Below are 25,812 nucleotides of genomic sequence, written 5' to 3' on the forward strand. Positions count from 1 at the left end.
AGAGCAAAGCAAAAAGCCAAGCAAAAAGCAAAAGCAGCACCATGTACTGCCCCGTCTCTGTGTCCCACCAGCTGTGGAGGAGCAGGCTGATAAGAAACCAAAACAAAACTTTCACTCTTCAGAGCCAGTCTTGAAGGCACAGAACATAATATCCAGCATGAACAGAAGACACGAATGGGGATACAAGCATCGTAACGTCACCCTAGGACAATGTCCCAAAGGTCCATTTGCTGTAGATGGGATGACTTGCACGTCAGTGTTTTCCAAGGCAGCTTCTGCTGCTGCTGCCACACCGACTCCTGCGCTCCCGGCTGTGGCTGATTGAAGAATGTCCAGGTTGTGGGGGAGCATTTGTGTCACGGCGCGCCCCCTTTAGCGCTCGGTTCCGCGGGTCCCAGCGGCTCCGTCTCTCTCGTCTGTGGATTTGCATTCGGCGCTTCGGTGCCCGTGCTTGTCACATCTGCTGCACTTTCCCTTGGAACCAGTAGCTGTTGCTGTTTGTTACTTTTCTTTACGGCTCTGATTTGCACCCGTGGCTGCCACACCGAAGGCAAACTCGGTCGGGGCCGTTTTCTCTGTGCTGCACAAGTGGCTCAAGGGCAGTTGCCATTGCGTTGCTGGATAGGTGGCCTTGTCCTCTGGAGCTCCTACTCCCAAACAAGCTTCTGTCATGTCTGCCACATTAGCTGTTCTGGGCAAAGTTTGCAGGATCCTTTTGGAGGTGAGATTTGCATTTTCTACTGCTAATTGCATTCCTAGCACAGTTTTAACCTCTGGGCACATTCCTGGAGCCCAAACTACAGCATTTCTGAGGCGGCCTAGGAAACTCATACAAGTCTCATTTGCCTCTTGTCCAATGGGGGTATAAGATGGAGGTGCTAGTCCCATATCTGGAAATGCATGAGAAGCCTCTCATGCAAGTTTCTGAGACTGTTGCAAAATAGCAGTATGCAAACGTGCTTGAGCTTGCGGGTCAGCAAAAGGGCCTCTCTTCAGCATCATTTCTGGGGGGCCAGGCTCCCTAGGGTCTCTTTCTAAGGGGTTTTGATTATTTTTACCATTTCAACACTTTCTGTGTGTCCCTGCAAGCAAGAAAGCACCACAGAGCCTCTCCCTCAAAGCCTTGAGGTAGTGCCAAGGCAGAACTTGTTCATGCTCTTTTCCCCTGGTGATTTTCTACTCCCGTCCGGACTCTGATAGCAAAGCCGTGCTGGTGACAAAAGATTGACCTTGGCATCCTGGGGCACTTTCTGGGTGGGTGTTTGAATCTGCTTTTCCAGGCCTCGGGCTGAGCAGGGTGAGGCCGAGGCCTGGGCCCCTCCAGGCGGCGCCGGGAGCGCCCGGGGCAGCTGCGAGGGGCGGCCCTGAGGGGCGGCACAGGGGGCATTTCCCCCGAGCGGGCGGGCGGGCGGGCGGCGGGGAAAGGCGCCCTGGGCACAAGGGCAGGCACAAGGGCCCCGGCTCTCTGCAGTGCGGGCGGCCCAGCGCCGATCGCTGCTCCTGGAGCCGCTGCCAGGGCCGGGTCTCCTCCCCGCCGCTGACCCTGCACCTGCAGCGCTGCCTCCGCCTCTGCCGGGCTCCCCGGCACGGACGGCAAGGATGTGGACACGCTGCAGCAGGGGCCCAGCAGGGACACCCAGATGGTGCCGGGGCTGCAGCTCCTCTCCTGCAAGGAAAGGCTGACCCAGCTCGGCTTCTTCAGCCTGGGAAAGAGACCCAGCCTTGATCCAGCTGTGGCCTTCCAGTACCTGAGGGCAACACACAAGAAAGCTGGACAGGGACTTTGTACGAGGGCAGGCAAGGACAGGACAAGGGAGCATGGATCCAAATGGAGAGAGATTAGGTTTAGGTAAGGGATTCAGAAAAAAGACTCTCCTGGAACAGGTTGCCCAGAGAAGGTGGGCATGTCCCATCCCTGACAGTGTTCAAGGCCAGGCTGCATGGAGCTCTAGACAAGCCGGTCCAGTGCAAGGGGTCCCCAGCCACAGCAGGGGGTTGCAGCCATGGGATTTTCCAGATCCCTTCCAAGCCAAACCATGCCACGACTCCATGATTCTGGGATACTTCCCCCCCTCATCCTCTGGCAGAAAAAGAAACTTGGCCCCAAGTTCCACACTGCAGACCATGTCTTTTAGCAGCCTGCAACTGTGTCAACAGAGTATGAAAAGAGATGACATTACTGACACGATTTTCCTTTTCTATTTGAAAAGTAAATGCTCTGCTCCTGTCCACTCTGGCAAAATTGTCAGAAGAGGCAATTGTTCCCCATGAAAAGCTTGGTCTCATGCAAAGAAGAAAGAAGCCAGAAGCCAACAGTCTTCGTTATTGCTACATTGTTTTCTTTGGTTACTTTTCTAATAGGAATGACTTTGAGGTGTGATTTGTTTGTTTCTCTCTTTCGTTCCTGACGGCATCGCAGTCCCCCCGCAGCGCAAGGGCGCCCTTGTGGCCCTGGAGCTGGCGCTGCTGTGGAAGGTGTCGCGGCCTGGCTTCCCCGGCGTCGTGCGGCTCCTGGACTGGTTCGAGGTGCCCGAGGGCTTCGCGCTGCTCATGGAGCGTCCGCAGCGCTGTCAGCACCTCTGGTACTTCATGCACGAGTGGCGGTTCCTGACGGAGCCCGTGGCGCGGGGGCTTTTCCGCAAGGTGCTGGAGGCCATGGGGCACTGCAGCAGCCGCGGCGTCCTGCACCCCCACATCCAGGCCGAGAACGTCCTCGTCGACCTGGCCATGGGCGAGGCGAAGCTCATCAACTTTGGCTGCGGCACGATCCTCCAGGACACGTTCTACACCCGGATGTCAGGTGAGCCCAAAGCCAGGGCCCAGCTGGGCAGCAGAGTTCCCCCCTTGGCTGGCAGAGGGGGAAGAGGGAGGGAAGGAAGGAGGGAAGGAAGGAGGGGGAATCCTTCTTCAGCCAGCTGCAGCCAGGTTGCTTTTTGGCAGGGCAGGGGCTGGCTGTTGTGGAACGGGAGCTGGCTGGGAGGGAGGGAGCAGCATGGGCCTGATGAGCTGCGCCCGTGTCCCATAGGAACGCCGGAGTACAGCCCACCAGAGTGGATCCTCTCTGGCTGCTACCATGGCCAGCCAGCCACCATCTGGTCCCTGGGCATCCTGCTCTATGAGCTGGTCTGTGGGCACCTTCCTTTACACACCAACGAGGACATCGTCCGGGGCCAGCTCTTCTTCCTGCCCCAGGAGTCTCAAGGTGGGGATGCGCCTTCAAGGCACGAGGGGAAGAACGGGACTGGGAGGGGCGGCTGGCACATAAGCGTCCTCCTCTTGCAGCTGGTGAGGAGGGGGATCTCCTGGGCTTAGCTGGAGGAGGTGGCACCTGTGCCTCTGTGCTGGTGTCCTCTGCAAGAGAGCATCGATAGGAAGCTTTTGGCTGCAGCTCTGAGCACTCCTGGTGTGGCCTGGGCACTGTGGAATGTGGGAGAGCATGGACAGGAGCCTTGTCCTGCTGAGCTTTGTGGACACTTGGCTGGCTGAGAAAGGTCACGTCGACATAATACCCCTGGTTAAGCAAGAAGGAGAGAAGTCTAGGAGTCAGCAGTCAGTGTCCATATAAGGCAAGGACATTATGCCCTTGATGCAACAACAGGATAGGGAAGAGGCTCTTTTGCCAAAAATATGAAGAATAGTTTCAACAGAATAACCACAAGAATGCAGAAGGAGGCGTAGTTGGCCGATAAGTAACTAACCAATAATGAGCTCTTCTTTGCAATATGTATGAGCTTTATTAACACCAATATAAATATGTGTGACTCTCAGTAAAGTTCGAGACTTGCTGATCAGTCATATTGCATGCCACATTTCTCCTGCCGATCCAACACAAACCCAAACTCCAGCCCTGGGATACCCTATAAAAGCCCCACAGCCCTCCCTTTGCCCTGTCTTTCGGGGGTCAGGAATGGACTCTGGAGCTTTCTGAAACCCAGACCCGTCTCGTTTGTTCCCGGCACCGGCAGCTGCAGCCTCCCTGGACACCATGAACTCTGGAGAATGGGGACAGCCAGTGGGGACAGGTCCTGGACTGCAAGATAAGTGTGTGTTCTGTTTGCCATCTGTCAGTGGTGGGGCAGTTATCTTCTGTTCATTGGGCAGTTTCTCTCTTCCACAACCAATCCTCCCTGTGGGGAGGTGTGTTCCATTAATAGGCCATTGATTATTAATTATTAATCTTCTGGTAATGGGCCACTGAGTGTCACTGCATGGCTGATTAAATGACATCATCCCATTGGAAGATGCTCCGCCCAGGGGGAGGAGCCAAGCATTCCTACCTGCATAGAATCTGAGATTTGGAACACTGTAGGCAGCCTTTTCCTCCTGGATTCCCAGAGGAGCAGCTGTCTTTCTTCTCCACGGGATTCCCAGAGGATCAGCATTTTCCTCCTGGATTCCCAGAGGAGCAGCTGTCTTTCTTCTCCACTGCATTCCCAGAGGATCAGCCTTTTCCTCCTGGATTCCCAGAGGAAGGAAGATTCCCAGGCCCATCTACAGCAGCCCTGGACCTTCAGAGGAAAACTCCACCCTTCTCCAGGATGCGTGCTCCAACAGAGCCACACCTGGCACTGCAGGAGGGCTGCAGCCACCACTGAATGGGACTGCTGCCAGCACCCTGACCCACAGGGGGTCACGTCCTGTTCTGACTCTGTCTGTGGGGGTTTTTTTCGTTTGTACTACTGCATTTATATTTTTATTTTTTCCTAAAAAATAACTGTTATTCCTATTCCCATATCTTTGCCTGACAGCTCCTTAATTTCAAAATTATAACAATTCAGAGGGAGGGGGTTTACATTTTCCATTCCAGGGGAGGCTCCTGCCTTCCTTAGCAGACACCTGGCTTTTCAAACCAAGACAATAACAAAGTTACTTTAACACCACAGATAGAAAATCCATTTTAATCTCTGCAAAAAGACAATATTATGTGTCTGTAACAATAAACCTCTTGCTGAGTGATGGTAGATGTCAAAGTAACTTTGTTATAAAGATATAGTTTTTATTTCTGTTGTTAATTAAGCTTAGTGAAATAGCTGCTTGTGTTAAACTGCCTGCTTGGATGGGATAACATCCAATGCACCCAGGATGAGGACACCTGTACAGATCTGCCAACTATCAGCACTCCCTGTCTGAAGTGAGCTACACTTTGGTAACATCTCATGTTTCATGCCTGCAGTGGGTGACAAGATGATTTAAAATGCTAATGAAATAAACAAGAAAGATTTAAAAATGCTAATAAAATAAACAAGAAAGGTCATTTATGTTCCTCAAAATAACAACAACAACAAGAAGTTCTGGTTTAATGAAAGGTGGAATCTGTTGCTCTTAAGAGCAAAGATTCATAGCTGGAATAAAGAGTGTTCAGCCCAGCTGTTTCTACTATGAGGCCGTATTTCATCCCCCCTGAAAGTCCTTCATGTTTGCACAGAAAACTGTCCCTGCACAGCCCAATGAATTCCATCACTTCAGCTGGCCAAACAACCACTGTGGTCAAGTGGGATCTGAGCAGCTTCCAGGATCCCAAGCAGCTTCAGAAGCTTCATTTTACACCTCCTCTTCTCCCAGTGAATACCCACCACCACCATCACTGTGGACCCATAGCTATGGATCACTGGCCTGGCCAGCACAGGGCTAATGTTTGCATCAGCCAGGAGGAGCTGCTCTGCCTGCCTGTCTGTCTCAGCCTCAGCCCTGAGACCCCAAATGCCTCCATTCTGGCCCAATCCTTCCTGGTGCTGAGCATAAGGACTTGTGCAGACAAGAGCAGGGAGGGAATCTCCCCAGCCGTTTATCACCTCAGCAACAAGACCTTGGCACCAGGCTGTTATCTGTAGCAGAAAGCAGCAGCAGAAAGGAGACACCAGATCACCAGCCCCAGGCCATGGCCCTGGTGCTGTCCTTACCAGTGATCAGTGTCTGCAGCTCTCCAGGAGCTCAGGGAGCAGGGATACTCCTCACCATCTCATCTTACCCATGCACCCAAAGCCACGGCCAGCTGTGTGCTCCTGCCCAGCAGCACATGCCAAGGCACAGCGTGGGATTCTTGGGGAGGTGTCCTCTGCAGGGCCAGGAGCTGGACTTGGTGATCCTTGGGGGTCCTTTCCAGACCAGGATATTTTGTGATTCGAAGGCTTTGGCCAGCCCAGGTTTCAGCCACCTCCCTGATCCAGGTGTGATTGACCCCAAACCAGATCTTGCCTCTGTCTACCCTCCAGTGCAAGGAACATGTTGCATCTACCCCAGCCCCCTGCTTGTGTCTGATGGATCATGCTGACCTTTTCAACATATTTCTTGGAGTATTAGAAAACATTATATGACAAAAACCAAACAAACAAACAAAACAAAACAAACCCAAAAAACAAACCAAAAAGCCAACAAACCAGCCCAAAGGAAATCAATTTGGGTAATGATGGCCTTTTGTTCCAGTTTATCCTGCACCAAACTCCACAGATGCTAACTCTGAACATTTCCCAGACCTTCACAGCAGAGCTTGGAACTGTGTCTCTGATTTCTTGGTTATTTCATGACACATGCATTTCTCCTATATAATCCCAGTGTTTTGCTTAGAAGCCATATTATAACTGGGAATCAATCTTCTTCATTTGAACATCTAGGACAGATTCACACATCATTTCACCATTAACTAGGATGGACTCAGCCTTGCAGATCTTTCAGGTTTCAAGCCTGGCTGTGTTGTTTCAGTTCTTTGCTGCTGCCTGTGTTTTGTGAAAAAAAAAAATTAAATAAGCAGACTTTGGGACTTTCTGTTGTGGCTTGAAGAAAAACACAGGTTGTTTCATCGCTGTTGTGAGACGTGTTACCCGGCTCATTAATTCACAACAGTTCTTGTTTTCTCTGCCTTTTTCATGCTGATGTGATACATTTGTGAAGTCCAGGGTTGTACTGCAAGTGATTAATGCTGCAGTAAAGTCTGATAAACTGAGATTCCAACAAAAAAGTGTGAAAAATGTAACCTCTAAAGTTCTGAAAGCTCACATGTGACAAAACCCATAAATCACCCCAGAAGCAATCATTATGGTGAGTTACTAACTAGATTATGCAGCTGCATTTGTCATCATTTCCCATTACGTAGAGAATAAACCTGTCAGGCTGATTTATGGCAGAGGGCTCCACAAGATGGGAACTGGCACCTGTCCTGTTCTGTGGAAACGATGAGAAATGCTGTGTGTGCTCAAGTGCTGAATGGAAAAGGAAGGAGGGGAGATAACTGTTCTTTGAAGGCACTGATTCAGGGACAAAGACTTCAGAGAGGAGTCATGCTTGCACCCATGGGATGGCAGGAAGAGTATCCACCAACCTGTCCCAACAGCAGCAGCAGCATCAGAATGCGTTCTCCACAGGTGGAGGGAAGAGAGGAGAGAGGAGGTCTTTTGAGGGGACCAAAGTCAGTCATGGAGAAATCCTAGAAGCCTGGAATGGTTTGGGTCACAAGGGATCTGAAAAACCATCTTGTTCTAACCCCTGCTGTGGGCCGTGACAAACTGAACAGCTGAATGCCTGGCTACTCAGGGCATACTCAAGGTTTTGGATTCCATGCCTGTGCATCTACCGTGGAGCAGCTGGGTCTGCTGGGAGCAGATGGCATCCACCTGAGCTCAGAGCAGGCCAAAAGATGGGCAGATGTGGGACTGAGCAGGGCGAGGGACATCCCTGCACAGCAGCGCTCTGACAAGAGCAGCAGTGGCCTCCTCTCAGTGCCCTTCCCCAAGCAGCAGCTGCTGAACACCATGGTGGCTACACAGATGCTTTTGGCTCTGCAATCCCTTTGTGCTCAAAGGCCACGCTGGGCATTTCAGCTGGGCTGGAAGGTCTGGCTGGGCAGGGAACAGGCAAGAGGCACTGCTGGTGTGAGCTCCATGTGTTCACTGGGGACACAAGGAAGATTCTGTTCATCCAAAGAAAACCACAAGCAGCCAGTCCCTGCTAACACAGCAGTGCGACTCTGTCCAGAGCAGCTCAAATTTGTCTGCCAGAACCACCCCCCTGCACCTTCTTGATCTGAAGGGGAGTAGCAGTGGTTTCACTGCAGTTCTTTATTTCTGCTGTCTGATAATGGGAAGGTTTCACAGAAGTCTTGGATGGACTGGATCAGGGAATAGTCAAGCAAGAAAACCTGAGCAACCATCACCCAACGTCACTCACAGAAGAACAAGTCCCATTAGGAAAAGCACCTCAGGTGTTTTCATAGTTGATATTATGTATCCTACTATACATTATTGATTGTAATCGTTTCCCTTTGGAAACTTATCAGAGGGGACTTCTGCCTGCTTTGTGAAGGGAGCCCCTGGGGCCCATCCCCTCCCAGAGGGGCTGCACTTGCTGCCTGCCGGGGCTTTCATTGCTGGGCCCACTGGGAGCCCCTGAGCTGGGCTGGGCACCAAGGGCAGGGCTGGCCCGGCTGTGATGCCTCTGGCCCCTGTGACACCAGGGGCAGCGTGTCACAATGGGGGCAGCTGGAAAAGGCCCCCGCAGGTAACGCTGGCCCAGCACAACCTGGGCAAGCGGTGAGTGCGCACGTGGCGGGGCTGGGCCAGGCCAGGGCCGGGCCACAAGCGCCGCACCCGGGCCTGCATTGTCCCCCTGCACCCAGGGCCAGCCCCTGGGGCCGGCGCCTTGGCCGGGGCAGGGGGCTGCTGCTGCTGGCCCACTGGCACAGGCCCTGCTGCCTGCCAGCTGCCCAGGGCCCTCTGCTTCTGCCCTCACATCCCTGCGCCTCCGGGCCTCACTTCAGCCCCCACAAGCTCCCTTGGCAGCCCCAGTGAAAGCCTTGTCTCTCTCCTCCTGCAGACCATGGCGCACAGAGCAGTCCTGGCTGGGCTTGTGCTGCTCCTCTTCCTGTTCCCACTTTCCGTGGTGCACAGATTTCACGGGGATGGGCAGCCCCGTGCAGAGGAGATGAAAGCGGCCCCCCCAGAGCCAGCTGAGCCTGGCTGGGGACCCTGGCTCCTGGCTGCCTTGCGCTACCTGCACCAGCTCTGGCAAATTGCTCAGCCGCTGCTCCTGCCTTTGGGCTGGTGGCTCAGGCGCAGAAGGGCAGCCACGAGGCAGAGAGCAGCGGCCCAGAGAGCTGAGGAAAAGGCCAGAAGGAGGAAGGTGGAAAGCGAGCGGAGAAGGCAGCTCCTTAGGAAGAGATTCAAAGACATGGAGCAAATGCGCCGGGCCACAAAAGAAATAGAAAAGCAAATGGCCAGGCTGATTGGAATGAATAGGCATACAAACAGGATGCTGAAGGTAGGCAGGGCAGGCTTTTGGAGGAGCACAGGCAGTGGCTGTGTGAAGAAAAGCTTCCTGCTGGAGATGCTCTCTGGGCCGGCCAAGGCGAGCCGCACATCTTTGTGAGCAGCCGGCGCACAGAGCTGCGCTTGCTGCCCAGCACAGCCCTGCGCCGGGGCACAGGCTCCGGGCTCCTGACACACCCTGCCCCTCTGCCCTCTCTCTCCTCACGGGATCTGTAGTAACTGCATCGATTTTAACCCTTTCCCATACAGAGGCTTTGCATCTGCTCGGAGGAAAGCACCATTTGAAGGCATCGGGCCAATGTTTGGAGATTGATTCAAGTTCTTAAATGGTTTTGAAATATTTAAAATATCTTATTTAAAAATAATTGTCTTTAGAAACGTTTTCCAAATTTTTTATTTCTATAATGTAGATTAATACTCTTGTAAGAGATCATAAATAGTTTAATAGTAAGTAGTAAATAAATAATGGCACTTTTCTTTAGATTACATATAATAATATATTATAATTAATTTATAATTAATTGTATTAATTTTATAATTCTTCAAAATTACCAAGAATTATTGCAGTTAACCAAAACTGAAGTATACTTTATTTTTATCTAAACCAGCAAATGTTGCTTGATCATCATGATCCAATAATTATTTTGTGTCTTGTTTAATATTCATATATACAGTACATAGACTGTTGCTACGAATGCCTATAATCACAATTGGTTAATTTAAATTACACTCTCTGCCCTCCTGTCTCGGGAGGGTGACTTCCCTCAGGCAGCTGCAGTCCCTATCAAGATGCAATAAAGGCAATGCCTGAACAAACGCTGTGTCTGTGAGTGTCCATGCTGGACTCAGGTGTCAGCTGTGGGGAATTCCTGACACAGGGGCACCACAGCACCCTTGGCCATGCAGAGGCTCCTTTCCTCCCCTGCAGCAGCTGCTCCTTTGGTGCTGTGATCCAGCCTCTGCTCTGCGCGATGCCAAATGCAAGAAAACCAGGAGTGCCACCACTCAGACTGTCACTCGGGTCCCTGCAGAGCTCAGGAGCCACCATGGCTGTGTAGGTGTGGAACCTGCAGTGGGCCATGACAGCAGGGACAGCAGGGACAGGGGGACACAGCACAGCAATCACAGCCCGGCTGCCCTGGGACAGGCCCGGCAGGCAGACAGGACACGGGGCAGGCAGGAGTCCCCATCCTCTCTGTGCCCTCCTGAGCACAGGCACATAAGGGACAGGGGCAATGGGGACACAGCCGGCCCCTCTCCTCTGGGAATATCCCACCTGCCCAGGGGCCCTGACAGAACGCAGGGGCTGAGGCTCTGCAAGGGGAACCCAAGGGTGAGCAGGAGGACCTCCAAGTCACATCTGCCCACATTCTGCATGCAAACTGCTGCATGGAGGAGAAAACCAGAGGGGCCTTGCCACAGCAGATCCCATCTGAGGGAAGCTGTTCTCTATTCCTGCACACGGGTGCCCCATGCAACATGGAGCACATGAATGCCCTTTGACACCAGATTCTCACCCCTGCTCGAGCGCTTTGGCACAGCAGGAGCGGCCATTCCCTAATAACACACGGGTTTGCAACTCTTGTGCAAAGCAACACAAATTGTCTCTCTCCTCCTGCAGACCATGGTGTCCAAATCAGTCCCTGCCCTGCTGGTGCTGCACCTCTTCCACTTCCCACGGCCCGTGGTGATCAGTTGGGATGAGGATGCAGAGCTGGGCAAAGAGGGCCTGGAGCAGGCTACCCCAGAGGCACCCGAGCCTGCCTGGGGACCCTGGCTCCTGGCTGCCTTGCGCTACCTGCACCAGCTCTGGCAAATTGCTCAGCCGCTGCTCCTGCCTTTGGGCTGGTGGCTCAGGCGCAGAAGGGCAGCCACGAGGCAGAGAGCAGCGGCCCAGAGAGCTGAGGAAAAGGCCAGAAGGAGGAAGGTGGAAAGCGAGCGGAGAAGGCGGCTCCTTAGGAAGAGATTCAAAGACATGGAGCAAATGCGCCGGGCCACAAAAGAAATAGAAAAGCAAATGGCCAGGCTGATTGGAATGAATAGGCATACAAACAGGATGCTGAAGGTAGGCAGGGCAGGCTTTTGGAGGAGCACAGGCAGTGGCTGTGTGAAGAAAAGCTTCCTGCTGGAGATGCTCTCTGGGCCGGCCAAGGCGAGCCGCACATCTTTGTGAGCAGCCGGCGCACAGAGCTGCGCTTGCTGCCCAGCACAGCCCTGCGCCGGGGCACAGGCTCCGGGCTCCTGACACACCCTGCCCCTCTGCCCTCTCTCTCCTCACGGGATCTGTAGTAACTGCATCGATTTTAACCCTTTCCCATACAGAGGCTTTGCATCTGCTCGGAGGAAAGCACCATTTGAAGGCATCGGGCCAATGTTTGGAGATTGATTCAAGTTCTTAAATGGTTTTGAAATATTTAAAATATCTTATTTAAAAATAATTGTCTTTAGAAACGTTTTCCAAATTTTTTATTTCTATAATGTAGATTAATACTCTTGTAAGAGATCATAAATAGTTTAATAGTAAGTAGTAAATAAATAATGGCACTTTTCTTTAGATTACATATAATAATATATTATAATTAATTTATAATTAATTGTATTAATTTTATAATTCTTCAAAATTACCAAGAATTATTGCAGTTAACCAAAACTGAAGTATACTTTATTTTTATCTAAACCAGCAAATGTTGCTTGATCATCATGATCCAATAATTATTTTGTGTCTTGTTTAATATTCATATATACAGTACATAGACTGTTGCTACGAATGCCTATAATCACAATTGGTTAATTTAAATTACACTCTCTGCCCTCCTGTCTCGGGAGGGTGACTTCCCTCAGGCAGCTGCAGTCCCTGTCAAGATGCAATAAAGGCAATGCCTGAACAAACGCTGTGTCTGTGAGTGTCCATGCTGGACTCAGGTGTCAGCTGTGGGGAATTCCTGACACAGGGGCACCACAGCAGCCCTTGGCCATGCAGAGGCTCCTTTCCTCCCCTGCAGCAGCTGCTCCTTTGGTGCTGTGATCCAGCCTCTGCTCTGCGCGATGCCAAATGCAAGAAAACCAGGAGTGCCACCACTCAGACTGTCACTCGGGTCCCTGCAGAGCTCAGGAGCCACCATGGCTGTGTAGGTGTGGAACCTGCAGTGGGCCATGACAGCAGGGACAGCAGGGACAGCAGGGACAGGGGGACACAGCACAGCAATCACAGCCCGGCTGCCCTGGGACAGGCCCGGCAGGCAGACAGGACACGGGGCAGGCAGGAGTCCCCATCCTCTCTGTGCCCTCCTGAGCACAGGCACATAAGGGACAGGGGCAATGGGGACACAGCCGGCCCCTCTCCTCTGGGAATATCCCACCTGCCCAGGGGCCCTGACAGAACGCAGGGGCTGAGGCTCTGCAAGGGGAACCCAAGGGTGAGCAGGAGGACCTCCAAGTCACATCTGCCCACATTCTGCATGCAAACTGCTGCGTGGAGGAGAAAACCAGAGGGGCCTTGCCACAGCAGATCCCATCTGAGGGAAGGTGTTCTCTATTCCTGCACACGGGTGCCCCATGCAACATGGAGCACATGAATGCCCTTTGACACCAGATTCTCAGCCCTGCTCGAGCGCTTTGGCACAGCAGGAGCAGCCATTCCCTAATAACACACGGGTTTGCAACTCTTGTGCAAAGCAACACAAATTGTCTCTCTCCTCCTGCAGACCATGGTGTCCAAATCAGTCCCTGCCCTGCTGGTGCTGCTCCTCTTCCACTTCCCACGGCCCGTGGTGATCAGTTGGGATGAGGATGCAGAGCTGGGCAAAGAGGGCCTGGAGCAGGCTACCCCAGAGGCACCCGAGCCTGCCTGGGGACCCCTGCTCTGGGCAGCCATGCAGCAGGGGCCCTACTGGGCTGCTGCTGAGCTGCTCTTCCTGCCTTTCTTCCTCTGCCTCAGGCCCAGAAGGGTGGACATGAAGCAGAGAGCAGTGGCCCGGAGAGCTGAAGAAGAGGCCAGAAGGCGCAGGATGGAAATGGAGCAGAGAAGGCTTCGCTTCAAGAGGACATGCAAAGACTTGAAGGAGATGTGGAGGACCATGAAGATGATCAAGAAGAAATGGCCAGGCTGATTTGAATGAACAGCAAGGTGAGCGGGATGCTCTCTGGGCTGGCCAAGGCGAGCCGCACATCTTTGTGAGCAGCCAGCGCACAGAGCTGCGCTTGCTGCCCAGCACAGCCCTGCGCCAGGGCACAGGCTCCGGGCTCCTGACACACCCTGCCCCTCTGCCCTCTCTCTTACTTTATCCGTGTTAACTGTATCTATTTGAACCCTTTTACATACAGAAGCTTTGCATTTGCTCGAGGATGGAGGCATTTGAAGCAGGATTAGGCCGGATGGATGGATGGGGCAGGCACAGGGCCTGCAAGGCCTCCCTGGCGTTCAGCAGCCTAAGGCAGGAAATGCCGAGTCATGATGGCTGGGCCTAAGATGCCCCTCTTCCGCCTTTGGACCCCTGCTTATCTCTCTCTACGACTATAGGTCACTTTCGCCTCAACCCTTACTATTGAACAATTTCTAAAACCCCTGAATGCTGTAAAAACCTTTACTTTCAGCCAGATTGGCAGAAGAGGCTGTCCCTGAAAACCTTTGCAGAAGAGCCAAATAAAGACATCTCTGTGGAACCTCACACAGCCTTCTCCTCTCTCTCCCCGCATCTGCCCAAGGCACTTAGCAAGCCAAAGAGCTGAAACCCAAATGGGCTGATAATCACTAAAGAGCTGATATCCCCCATGAGCTGAGCTTGCTAAGGTAGCCTGCAGCTGGAAGCTGCCTGGGAGTCCAGGCAGGCTGTGCTGGACAGGACTGTGCTATCCGGAGCAGCCACAGCCGGACGGGGATACCCCGAAACGTGGCCGAGGCACGCATTAGGTGGATATTGATTTAACTTCACACTTAGTTTAGAAATAATTTAGATAGTTTATTTTTTTATCTATAAAGAATTTCATTGTATAGTATAAAAATTGTACATTTTAGTAGGAATTATATAAGAAACAACTACTAATTCTCTTAGAATGATTCTACATTCTACTTACTACATAGTAATTATCATTAATTGTAACAATTACTGCGAATTATGGCAATGAACCAGAATTGATATTTGTTGAATCTTTGTCACACTAAGTAACTTTTCACACTCTACAATGTCCAAACACCATTGTCCTTCTATTAGTTCATATATCTTTTAGAACGCTCCAGAAAAAAATTCTTAAGGTAAGGATGACTATTATTGTGATTTGTTCCTGAGGATGTTTAAAGTATATGATAGATTTTCAAAAGGACACTGCCCGCCCTCATTTCTTGTGGCATTCTGTTCCCTCTGGAGCTGCAGTCAGTGCAGAGTTCCAACAAAGGCAGTGCTTGAACAAACACTGTGTCTGTGAGTGTCCACAGTGGCCTCCAAGGCCATCCAGTTCTACCCCTGTGCCATGGGCTGGGACACCTCTGGCTGGGCCAGGCTGCTCCAAGGCCCATCCAGCCTGGACTGGAACACTTGCAGGGATGGGGCAGCCGCAGCTGCTCTGAGCGCCCTGTGCCAGGGCCTCACAGCCCTCACAGCCAAGGCTTCCTTCCCCAGAGCCCAGCTCGGCCTGCCCTGTGGCAGGGGGAAGAAGCCATTGGCCCTGGCGCTGGCCCTGCAGGCCCTGGCCCACAGCCCCTCTGCAGGGCTCTGCTGGGCCTGGTGCAGGCACGGAAAGGCCGCAGGAAGGCGCCCCTGGAGAAGGCCTTGGAGAGCGCTGGGGCCAGGAGTGCCCCCGTGAGGGCAGCGAGCAGGGCCCGGCCTGTCCGTCCGTGCGCGAGGGCACAGGGCGGGCGCTGAGGCCTTGCCAGCTGGAGCGCATGAATGCGCTCGGACCTGAGATTCCTGCCCCTTGCTCAGCTGTTCCGCTACAGCATGAGTGGCCAATTTGTGCCACTCTCGTACAAAACAGCTGAAATTCTCTGTCAGAACCAGCCGTGTGCTGCTTCTTGATCTAGAGGAGCCTGGAGGTGGCCTGGCTACTGTTCCATCTCAGTGGTGTCCAATAATGGGAAGGTTTCACAGAGCTCTTGGATGGGCTGCATCTCGGAAGACTCAGGCAGGAAAACTGAGCCACCCTCACCTACTCCACAGAGACAGAGAGAAAAACCAGCGCCATCACAGAAGCAACTCTGGTGCTCTCATAGTTGATATTATGTATCCTATTCAAGATTATCAGTTATATTCTTTTCTCTTCCACAACATGTCTGGCAACTTCTGCCTGCTTTGTGGAGGGAGCCCCTGGGGCCCATCCCCTCCCAGAGGGGCTGCACTTGCTGCCTGCCGGGGCTTTCATTGCTGGGCCCACTGGGAGCCCCTGGGCTGGGCTGGGCACCAAGGGCAGGGCTGGCCCGGCTGTGATGCCTCTGGCCCCTGTGACACCAGGGGCAGCGTGTCACAATGGGGGCAGCTGGAAAAGGCCCCCGCAGGTAACGCTGGCCCAGCACAGCCTGGGCAAGCGGTGAGTGCGCACGTGGCGGGGCTGGGCCGGGCCAGGGCCGGGCCACAAGCGCCGCACCCGGGCCTGCATTGTCCCCCTGCACCCAGGGCCAGCCCCTGGGGCCGGCGCCTTGGCCGGGGCACGGGGCTGCTGCTGCTGGCCCACTGGCACAGGCCCTGCTGCCTGCCAGCTGCCTGGAGCCCTCTGCTTCTGCCCTCACATCCCTGCACCTCCGGGCCTCACTTCAGCCCCCACAAGCTCCCTTGGCAGCCCCAGTGAAAGCCTTGTCTCTCTCCTCCTGCAGACCATGGCGCACAGAGCAGTCCTGGCTGGGCTTGTGCTGCTCCTCTTCCTGTTCCCACTTTCCGTGGTGCACAGATTTCACGGGGATGGGCAGCCCCGTGCAGAGGAGATGAAAGCGGCCCCCCCAGAGCCAGCTGAGCCTGGCTGGGGACCCTGGCTCCTGGCTGCCTTGCGCTACCTGCACCAGCTCTGGCAAATTGCTCAGCCGCTGCTCCTGCTTTTGGGCTGGTGGCTCAGGCGCAGAAGGGCAGCCACGAGGCAGAGAGCAGCGGCCCAGAGAGCTGAGGAAAAGGCCAGAAGGAGGAAGGTGGAAAGCGAGCGGAGAAGGCGGCTCCTTAGGAAGAGATTCAAAGACATGGAGCAAATGCGCCGGGCCACAAAAGAAATAGAAAAGCAAATGGCCAGGCTGATTGGAATGAATAGGCATACAAACAGGATGCTGAAGGTAGGCAGGGCAGGCTTTTGGAGGAGCACAGGCAGTGGCTGTGTGAAGAAAAGCTTCCTGCTGGAGATGCTCTCTGGGCCGGCCAAGGCGAGCCGCACATCTTTGTGAGCAGCCGGCGCACAGAGCTGCGCTTGCTGCCCAGCACAGCCCTGCGCCGGGGCACAGGCTCCGGGCTCCTGACACACCCTGCCCCTCTGCCCTCTCTCTCCTCACGGGATCTGTAGTAACTGCATCGATTTTAACCCTTTCCCATACAGAGGCTTTGCATCTGCTCGAAGGAAAGCACCATCTGAAGGCATCGGGCCAATGTTTGGAGATTAATTCAGATTCTTCAATAGTTTTGAAATATTTAAAATGTTTTCTTTAAGAATAATTGTCTTTAGCAACATTTTCCAAACTTTTTATTACTATAATGTAGATTAATACTCTTGTAAGAGATCATAAATATTTTAATAATAAGTAGTAATTAAATAATGGCACTTTTCTTTAGATTACATAGAATTTATAATTCTTCAAAATTACCAAGAATTATTGCAGTTAACCAAAACTGAAGTATACTTTATTTTTATCTAGACCAGCAAATGTTGCTTGATCATCATGATCCAATAATTATTTTGTGTCTTGTTTAATATTCATATATACAGTACATAGACTGTTGCTACGAATGCCTATAATCACAATTGGTTAATTTAAATTACACTCTCTGCCCTCCCGTCTCGGGAGGGTGACTTCCCTCAGGCAGCTGCAGTCCCTGTCAAGATGCAATAAAGGCAATGCCTGAACAAACGCTGTGTCTGTGAGTGTCCATGCTGGACTCAGGTGTCAGCTGTGGGGAATTCCTGACACAGGGGCACCACAGCAGCCCTTGGCCATGCAGAGGCTCCTTTCCTCCCCTGCAGCAGCTGCTCCTTTGGTGCTGTGATCCAGCCTCTGCTCTGCGCGATGCCAAATGCAAGAAAACCAGGAGTGCCACCACTCAGACTGTCACTTAGGTCCCTGCAGAGCTCAGGAGCCACCATGGCTGTGTAGGTGTGGAACCTGCAGTGGGCCATGACAGCAGGGACAGCAGGGACAGCAGGGACAGCAGGGAGAGCAGGGACAGGGGGACACAGCACAGCAATCACAGCCCGGCTGCCCTGGGACAGGCCCGACAGGCGGACAGGACACGGGGCAGGCAGGAGTCCCCATCCTCTCTGTGCCCTCCTGAACACAGGCACATAAGGGACAGGGGCAATGGGGACACAGCCGGCCCCTCTCCTCTGGGAATATCCCACCTGCCCAGGGGCCCTGACAGAACGCAGGGGCTGAGGCTCTGCAAGGGGAACCCAAGGGTGAGCAGGAGGACCTCCAAGTTACATCTGCCCACATTCTGCATGCAAACTGCTGCATGGAGGAGAAAACCAGAGGGGCCTTGCCACAGCAGATCCCATCTGAGGGAAGCTGTTCTCTATTCCTGCACACGGGTGCCCCATGCAACATGGAGCACATGAATGCCCTTTGACACCAGATTCTCACCCCTGCTCGAGCGCTTTGGCACAGCAGGAGCGGCCATTCCCTAATAACACACGGGTTTGCAACTCTTGTGCAAAGCAACACAAATTGTCTCTCTCCTCCTGCAGACCACGGTGTCCAAATCAGTCCCTGCCCTGCTGGTGCTGCTCCTCTTCCACTTCCCACGGCCCGTGGTGATCAGTTGGGATGAGGATGCAGAGCTGGGCAAAGAGGGCCTGGAGCAGGCTACCCCAGAGCCACCCGAGCCTGCCTGGGGACCCCTGCTCTGGGCAGCCGTGCAGCAGGGGCCCTACTGGGCTGCTGCTGAGCTGCTCTTCCTGCCTTTCTTCCTCTGCCTCAGGCCCAGAAGGGCGGCCATGAAGCAGAGAGCAGAGGCCCGGAGAGCTGAAGGAGAGGCCAGAAGGCGCAGGATGGAAATGGAGCAGAGAAGGCTTCACTTCAAGAGGACATGCAAAAAGACTTGAAGGAGATGTGGAGGACCATGAAGATGATCAAGAAGAAAATGGCCAGGCTGATTTGAATGAACAGCAAGGTGAGCTGGTTCCTGCTGTGAAGCTGAACTCATTGTGTTCAAGCCAGATTTCCTCTGCACGGATGTCATTGTAGTCAGATGAGAAATTGGCCCCTTAATTTGAATGCAGTGGTGCATAGAGCTGTAGTCTAATGTTTTAATGTAGCTGACCTGTGCCCTGATAGCAAGGGGTGTTTAACAAATCTGGTATTGCCAGAAGGCTTTTGTTACTCTCAGACTGTGCTCTGCACATGGAGCAGCAGAAGAATTAAGGCCAAATCCTCCCTCAGGATCTGGAGGATATCACACGTGGGTAAGGAGCTTTTGTAAGGGAGAATTGACTGTTCTTCTCTTCCACCAGGTGACCCTGTGCTCCAACACGGTGATGGAGTTCTACCAGAGAATGCTGGTGCACCTGGAGGGTGTTGGCAAGGGAGGGGCAACCCTGATCATCACAGCCAGGTCCCAGCCCTTGCCTGGCTCCCCCAGGCACTGCCTTGCCCAGGCTTTGCTGGCTGCAGTGCCAAGGAGAAGTGCTGCTGGATGCCCTCATGTTGTGCCAGCTGGACATGAGAACAGCAGTGCTTGGGCAGCAGCCTGTGGTGAAAAGCACCCCTGCTCACAGCCAGCACGGGCCTGGGCCCTCTTCTAAAGGCACCAGCAATGATATCATTGATTGGCCTGGGCTTTGGTGCGTGAGGGGGAACAAATTTCCCGAGAGCCTCCTCTCCTTCTTCCTGCAAGAGGTGGAGTTGTGCTGGTGGTGAGCACCGTGCACGGGTTTGGGCCACACCAAGCAGCTGCTGAGAGTCAGGGTCTGGCTCTGTCCATGAGGGCCCATGGCAGGGGGGAAGTGGCTCCCAGCAAGAGTGGGGAGGGCAAGGTCTGACGAGGGGAAAGCAGCCCTTGGTGTGGCAGGTCAGCTCCAGATTTTCTCCTTCCCTCTGCTTCCCATTTTGAGCTTTAATGTTGTCAGAGCTGAGCCCAAAAGTCGTTGTTGCTGCAGCAGAATTCCATGCTGCTGTGCTGCTGTGGGTGTCAGTGTGATGCCTGTCCCAGTCTCTCTGCAAGCCTCTCAAGCCCCTGGGCCTTACCCGGGTCGGCAGAGAGTGGGGGGGGTAGCCCCACCACGGCCGACTGCAGGGAGACACTCTCTGTGCCCCGAGGGTGCTGAGGGCACTCAGGCTGGTTGCCTTCGTTGCAGCAGAGACGACCGAGACGTCGGTGGAAGAGGAAAGGGGCCGACTCCCAGCAGGGGATATTCCAAGGTTTTATTAAAGAGTCCCGAGGGACCTCCTATACCTCAGGGGGTTCCTCCTGCCGAGAGCGCTGGGGGACGTTTGGAGCTTACATTTAAAGGGGGGAGGAAACTAACATAGATAAAATCCTACTGACCAATAGGTATCTCTGGGGGATGGGTGCTGGGGGGACAGACATACAAAACAGCGTATGGGGCAGGACTTGGGGGGTTGACCCTTGGCCCCTGGCTAATCACTCGACAACTTGGACCGAAACTCCTAGGTAGGGGGCTGGGATGTCGAGGTGACTGGCAGAGAGCCAGGGTGGGGGTTTTGGAGATCTTATCCCGGGAAAGGGATAACACAAGTAGAGGGAAAAGGAGGGGGGGGGGTACAGTCCATTTGGGAAAAACATGGGGATACAAAACAAACTACTTTAAAGTATTACAAAATATAAGAACGCACTACAACATCTCCCTCTTTTCGTTTAAATAAAAAAGGAAGAGGCACCTAAACATCAAATTTCCGCTCGGAGTGCTATCAATCATCAGCAAACCAAGGCTGTTTTGTAAATTCTGCAGAGGATTCTGTCCCTTCCTCAGAAGAGGTGGGAACAGTCACCTGATTGACCTCTAAAGGGGAAATAGCTTTTGAGATCAGTTTGGTCACAATGCTCTTGATGATCCCAAAACTGATCAAAATAACAAGAAGAACAAGCAAAACTAAAAATACAGATTTCAAAATGGATTTGACCCAGCCCGAGAGTCCCCATCCCTGAAAGAGTCCATCCATCCAGTCCGCTGTTTCTTGCTTGATGTCTTGGACCATTTGTTGCATCTTCCCGATGATTTTGTGGACATTTTCAGCTTTAGATGACAGATTCAGGCAACAGAGACCTTCAAACTCCTCACAACGATGATTATGTAGCAAGAGGAGAAAATCAATTGCAGCCCGATTTTGTAGGGTGGCTTGCCTTGTTGTTTCATCGTCTGCCAGGAGGTCTGAAAGTGCAGCTGATGTAATATTGGCCTGTTTAGCAACCCAACACTCTAGATGTGATAATTCGCCTAGAGCTTTAGCTGCAGACACCCATGGCAAAAACACGGTGATCGCAACTCCTTTTGGTTTGGACCAATGTACAATTTCAGAATCGCAATTTGGGTCCAGATTCCTTAAATCTCTCTTTTTGCGGGCCGAATTGCGGGTGTTGGTTTTGGTTCGCCAATCCATAATTTGGGTTTTGTTGGGTGTAAACAGGCTCAGCTTTCCAATGGTGCATGGACCTCCGATTAGACGAGAGGGGATGCCTGCCCATGCCCTGTCCCCGCAAATGAGGAAAAACCCCTTAGGAAGGGCACGGGGCTTATTATCAGGGGTAGAAGGTATTCCTACTTGGGAAATTTTCTTACACCAAATTTTTGCTGTATAATTCACTTTAAACTGTTTGACTTCATGGTACAAATCTACTTGATCTTTTGGTGTAAACGTAAACTGAACACAATAGAATGCCTTGGCAGAACCAAGGAGTTCAAATTCTTGGGGTTCTTTTTCTGCTACTGCTTGTCTATCAATTAATTTTGACCAAGGGGATAACGGATTATATACTGGGGGAAGGGGAGCAGCTAATGTTGGCGGAAATTCATCATATTTAGATGGGATCCCCACAAGGCAAGTGGACATCGGGTCAGACACAGAAGAGGCTGACAGGCAAATGTGGTCTTGGTTGAGGACTCTGGCGAGGGTGGTCCACACATTTGCTTGGGGTTGTGGAACAATCCACATCTGACCTGGATGGACGGCTGTCAACAGAAGCAACGGAAGGATGGGGCTCATTCTGATGACACCAGGGCTGAGTTCAGATCAAAGGAAAACACTAAAACTGAAAATAAAAAGTGTTAGGGATGAGGTCCAGGTAACAACAATTTAACTTTAAAGAGTCTGACGGCGCTTCCTCCTCCAGCAGGCACTGGCTACCTGTGTTGCAGCTTTGTCCTTTGACACCTTAGGAATGTACGGTCTCACCCACCTGGAGGGGATCCATCTCAAGCCTGAGGGAGTGGATACGCACGCATACCCCCTACCCCAGACTACGAGCTCATGGGGCCCCTCTATTTTCCAAGTTTCAGGGTCCTTTATGAGGACTGGCGGACGGACTTTTAATTTGTGCTGACTGTTCTCGTTAAAATGTCTTACAATAGGTGGGTTAAGGTTTTCAAAGGTACAGTTCAAAAAGTTCAGTGTGAACAGTGCTTTGGACAGCTGGATTTGAGGGGTCTCTGTTTTCATCACTTCACGTTGTCGGTGAAGAACCTTTTTTAGATTCTGATGGGCTCTCTCCACCACAGCTTGGCCTGTCGGGGAATAGGGGATGCCTGTTTTGTGTTCTATTCCCCATTGCTGCAGGAAGCTCTGAAGGTCTTTGGACTTGTACGCTGGGCCATTGTCTGTTTTGATGACCTTAGGGATTCCTAATGTGGAAAAGGCTTGCATGAAATGCTTCTTTACCTCACTGGCCTTCTCCCCTGTGTGGGCAGAAGCATAGATGGCACCAGAAAAGGTATCCACGGAGACGTGGACATATTTAAATCTGCCAAATGATGGGATGTGGGTTACATCTGTCTGCCACACTTCGCAGCTCTGCAAGCCCCTAGGGTTTGCACCTACACTTAAGGTAGGTAATGACTGATTTTGACAAGAAGGGCAGGTGGCTACGATGGCCTGGGCTTGTTTGTGCTTCAGATGGAATTGTCGGACCAAGGCAGGTGCATTCTGATGGAAAAATTGATGACTGATCTTTGCTTGTTGGAATACCTCTGGGAGCGGGGCCATCTTGGCTGTAGCCGCAAGGGCATCAGCTTTCCGGTTACCTTCTGCAATGAACCCCGGCAGGTCTGTGTGTGACCTAACATGCATTACATAAAATGGGTGTTCTCGGCAAGAAATAATTCTTACTAACTTAGAAAGTAATTCATATAAAGGAATGTTGGAAACTTCTTGCAACACAGCATTCTCTGCCCTAGACACTACACCTGCAACATAAGCTGAATCAGTGACTACATTTAAAGGCTCAGGAAACTTCTCAAAAGCTCTGACTACAGCGGCCAACTCAGCAATTTGGGGTGATCCTTCCACCTTGGCAATATCTGCTTCCCACTGTTGAGTTTGGGGATCTTTCCAAGTTACCACTGACTTGTGAGACGCACCAGACGCATCAGTAAAAACTGTCAGTGCTTTTAGAGGTGTCCTGCTCTGAATACTTGTCAGTGATAATGAAAACTGAACATCTGAATTGAAAATTTTGTGGGCCGGTCTGTGAATTGAAATTTGGCCTGTGTAGCTATCTAGGGCTAATTGCAAGGCTTCATTCTCTTGATAAAATTGCTCTAGCATTGCTTGAGACAAATGGCCTGATTTCAGGTTTAAGGAAATGTAAATGCAGTCAAAGTCACACCCTGCCAATTCTCTGATCCGTATCCTTGCTTTCCGGATCAATTCTGCCATCAGCTCTTGTGGCATTGTCATCCTTTTTGACCTGTTGTGACTGAGAAAGACCCATTCTATAATTAAGAGGGGATCTTTCTTGACCTGGTCCTTTTTCTTTGCATGGACAGTTTCCCACTGAAAAATCATACCATGGAGATGTGGCAGTTTGCCTAAGATGATAAATTTGAAGGGGAGACCCTGCTGGCACCTGTGGGCCTGCCTAGTAGACATGATTTCCTGAACTTTCTCCAGTGCGGTTTTCGCTTCCTGGGTGAGGGTCCTAGGAGCACTAAGGTCATCTCCCCCTTTTAACAAATTGAAAAGGGGGGCTAGGTCTTCGGTGGAAATGCCTAGCCAAGGTCTCACCCAATTTAAGGATCCACAGAGTTGATGGAGATCCGCTAAGGTTTTGATATCGTGTTTGATAGTCAATTTTTGCGGCACAATGGTCCGCTTTCCAATTTCAAGGCCCAGGTACTTCCAAGGTGGCATCTTTTGAATCTTTTCTTCTTGGAGCTCGAACCCTGCAGCAACCAATGCATTGATTGTCAGGTCAAGTGTGTGAGTAAGCATGTCATCACTTGGGGCACACACCAGGATGTCATCCATGTAGTGCAGGATGATGGAATCTCCTGCAGCTTCACGGACTGGAGACAACAAGGAAGAGACATACCTCTGGCAAATCACAGGACTGACTTTAAGTCCCTGAGGGAGGGTCGTCCAATGGTATCTCTTCATTGGGGCCTCCAGGTTAATGGTGGGCACCGAGAAGGCAAAACGCGGAGCATCGTCAGGATGTAGGGGAATGTGAAAAAAACAATCTTTGATGTCAATTACAGCTAAAGACCAATTTTGTGGAAGCATGCTTGGTGAGGGCATTCCTGGTTGTAGGGGGCCCATGTCCTCAATAACGTTGTTGATTTGACGGAGGTCATGGAGTAGTCTCCACTTGTCTTTGTTTGGTTTTTTAATGACAAAGACAGGCGAATTCCACGGCGACGTGGTCTCCACAATGTGACCTTTTTCTAACTGCTCTTGTACAAGTTCTTCAAGCGCCTTTAATTTGGTTTTATTGAGCGGCCACTGAACTACCCTTATTGGAGTATCAGTTTTCCAAATCAATTTTTGGGCATGGCGCACCTCAGCGACCGCTCCCCGAAAAACCTGCGGGTTTTCTGGGATGTCAATTGTGGTTCCCCATTGAACCATTAAATCTCTGCCCCAGAGGGGCTCTGTGTAGTCTAAAACAAACGGGCGAATAGAAGCTATTTTGCCATTGGGTCCCTCAATTTGAACAACGTTTTTTGACTGTCTTGCCAATTGAATTCCCCCTACACCTTGCACGTGTCCTGCTACGTTTTGCAATTCCCAGTGTGATGGCCACTCTTTAGATGGAATAATCGTGACATCTGCTCCAGTATCTAGAAGTCCTTGTATGGACTTGTACTCGCCACCACGGTGTAAGCCACATGATAGCTTGGGTTTTTCTTTTCCCAATACCTGAGTCCAGCAGACATTGGGAAGGAGTTTACCTCTGAGGGTGTTTGCTTGCTCCTGGTCCCATGGAGGCTCAGGTACTGGGATGGCTTGGGCTATGATTTGGCCTTTGGGCAAGTACACGGGTGGATGAGTACAGTGAAGCCATATGACAAATTGTTTCGGGTCTGATGATATGAGACCCGGAGGAATAATAATTTCTTGGGGTGTGTGTTTTGTGTCCCCAAGGACGACATACTTACTGTGACGCTTCTGGCAAAGCTGTGTCCAAGTACCTGGTTGTTCAGGGTTAACAGATATGAAATGCCAGTTAGTGTCTCTGAGATGGAGAGGTTCAGTCAACGCCAGCCTGTAAGGGTTATGGGAAGAGTCAGTGGTTAAGATTGGTCTGGGATTATTCCAATGAAATGAGTGTTTTGTTTTGTTCAAAGCCAGTGCCTCGCTTGGCACCGGTACATCTTTTACACTAGATTTCTTTTCCCTCCCCCGTACTTGAATTGAGCCCACCCTATTTTTGTCATAGCGCTGGGGAAAGGAGCGCTCTTTACTCAGTTTTTTGAGAAGTGGTCCTTTGGGGAATTCTGGTTTTTAAGCGTATTGTATTTAAAATCTAAAAACTGCTTTTTCAGAGGGCAGGCAGGCATCCAATGCCCCAACTGCCCACAAAGATGGCAAGGTCTATTAGAGCTGGAGATTCTCTCTTGTGGCATCGTGACATGCTGGAGCTGGCTGGTAAATGGTGGCTCAGGGCCTTCCACTGCAGCAATCCTCCTCTGTGGTTTTGGTCTCTCGTCGTGGTCAGCCAGGGTGATGGTAACTTTCCTCTCACACACTTCAAGCATGGCCTGTAGCGTAGGCGTTGGGTCAAGAGGCAGGCTGAGGATAGCAGCTTTGCACTTCTCATTGGCATTTTCTTTAGCAATTTCGGTGAGGATTTCCATCCTGGCTCCTTCATTCTGAACTTGCAATTCAACAGCTTTTCTCAACCTTTCCACAAAACTCAAAAAGGACTCAGATGGAGATTGTGTTATTTTCAAATAATTTTCAATTGGAATACCAGGACGGAGC

At 51.7% G+C, this 25,812-nt stretch overlaps 1 protein-coding gene across 1 annotated transcript in view; it reads left to right on the forward strand.

The window, feature by feature from the left end:
• The window catches only part of LOC143696053 (uncharacterized), a 1,205,294-nt gene that overhangs the window by 831,875 nt on the left and 347,607 nt on the right, over positions 1-25,812 (forward strand). The window contains 1 exon segment of the mRNA XM_077191259.1: positions 4,038-4,045. Within this exon segment, the coding sequence (XP_077047374.1) occupies positions 4,038-4,045 (8 nt within the window).

The sequence above is a fragment of the Agelaius phoeniceus genome, chromosome 28 (genome assembly GCF_051311805.1).
Source record: "Agelaius phoeniceus isolate bAgePho1 chromosome 28, bAgePho1.hap1, whole genome shotgun sequence".
Taxonomy (NCBI): domain Eukaryota; kingdom Metazoa; phylum Chordata; class Aves; order Passeriformes; family Icteridae; genus Agelaius; species Agelaius phoeniceus.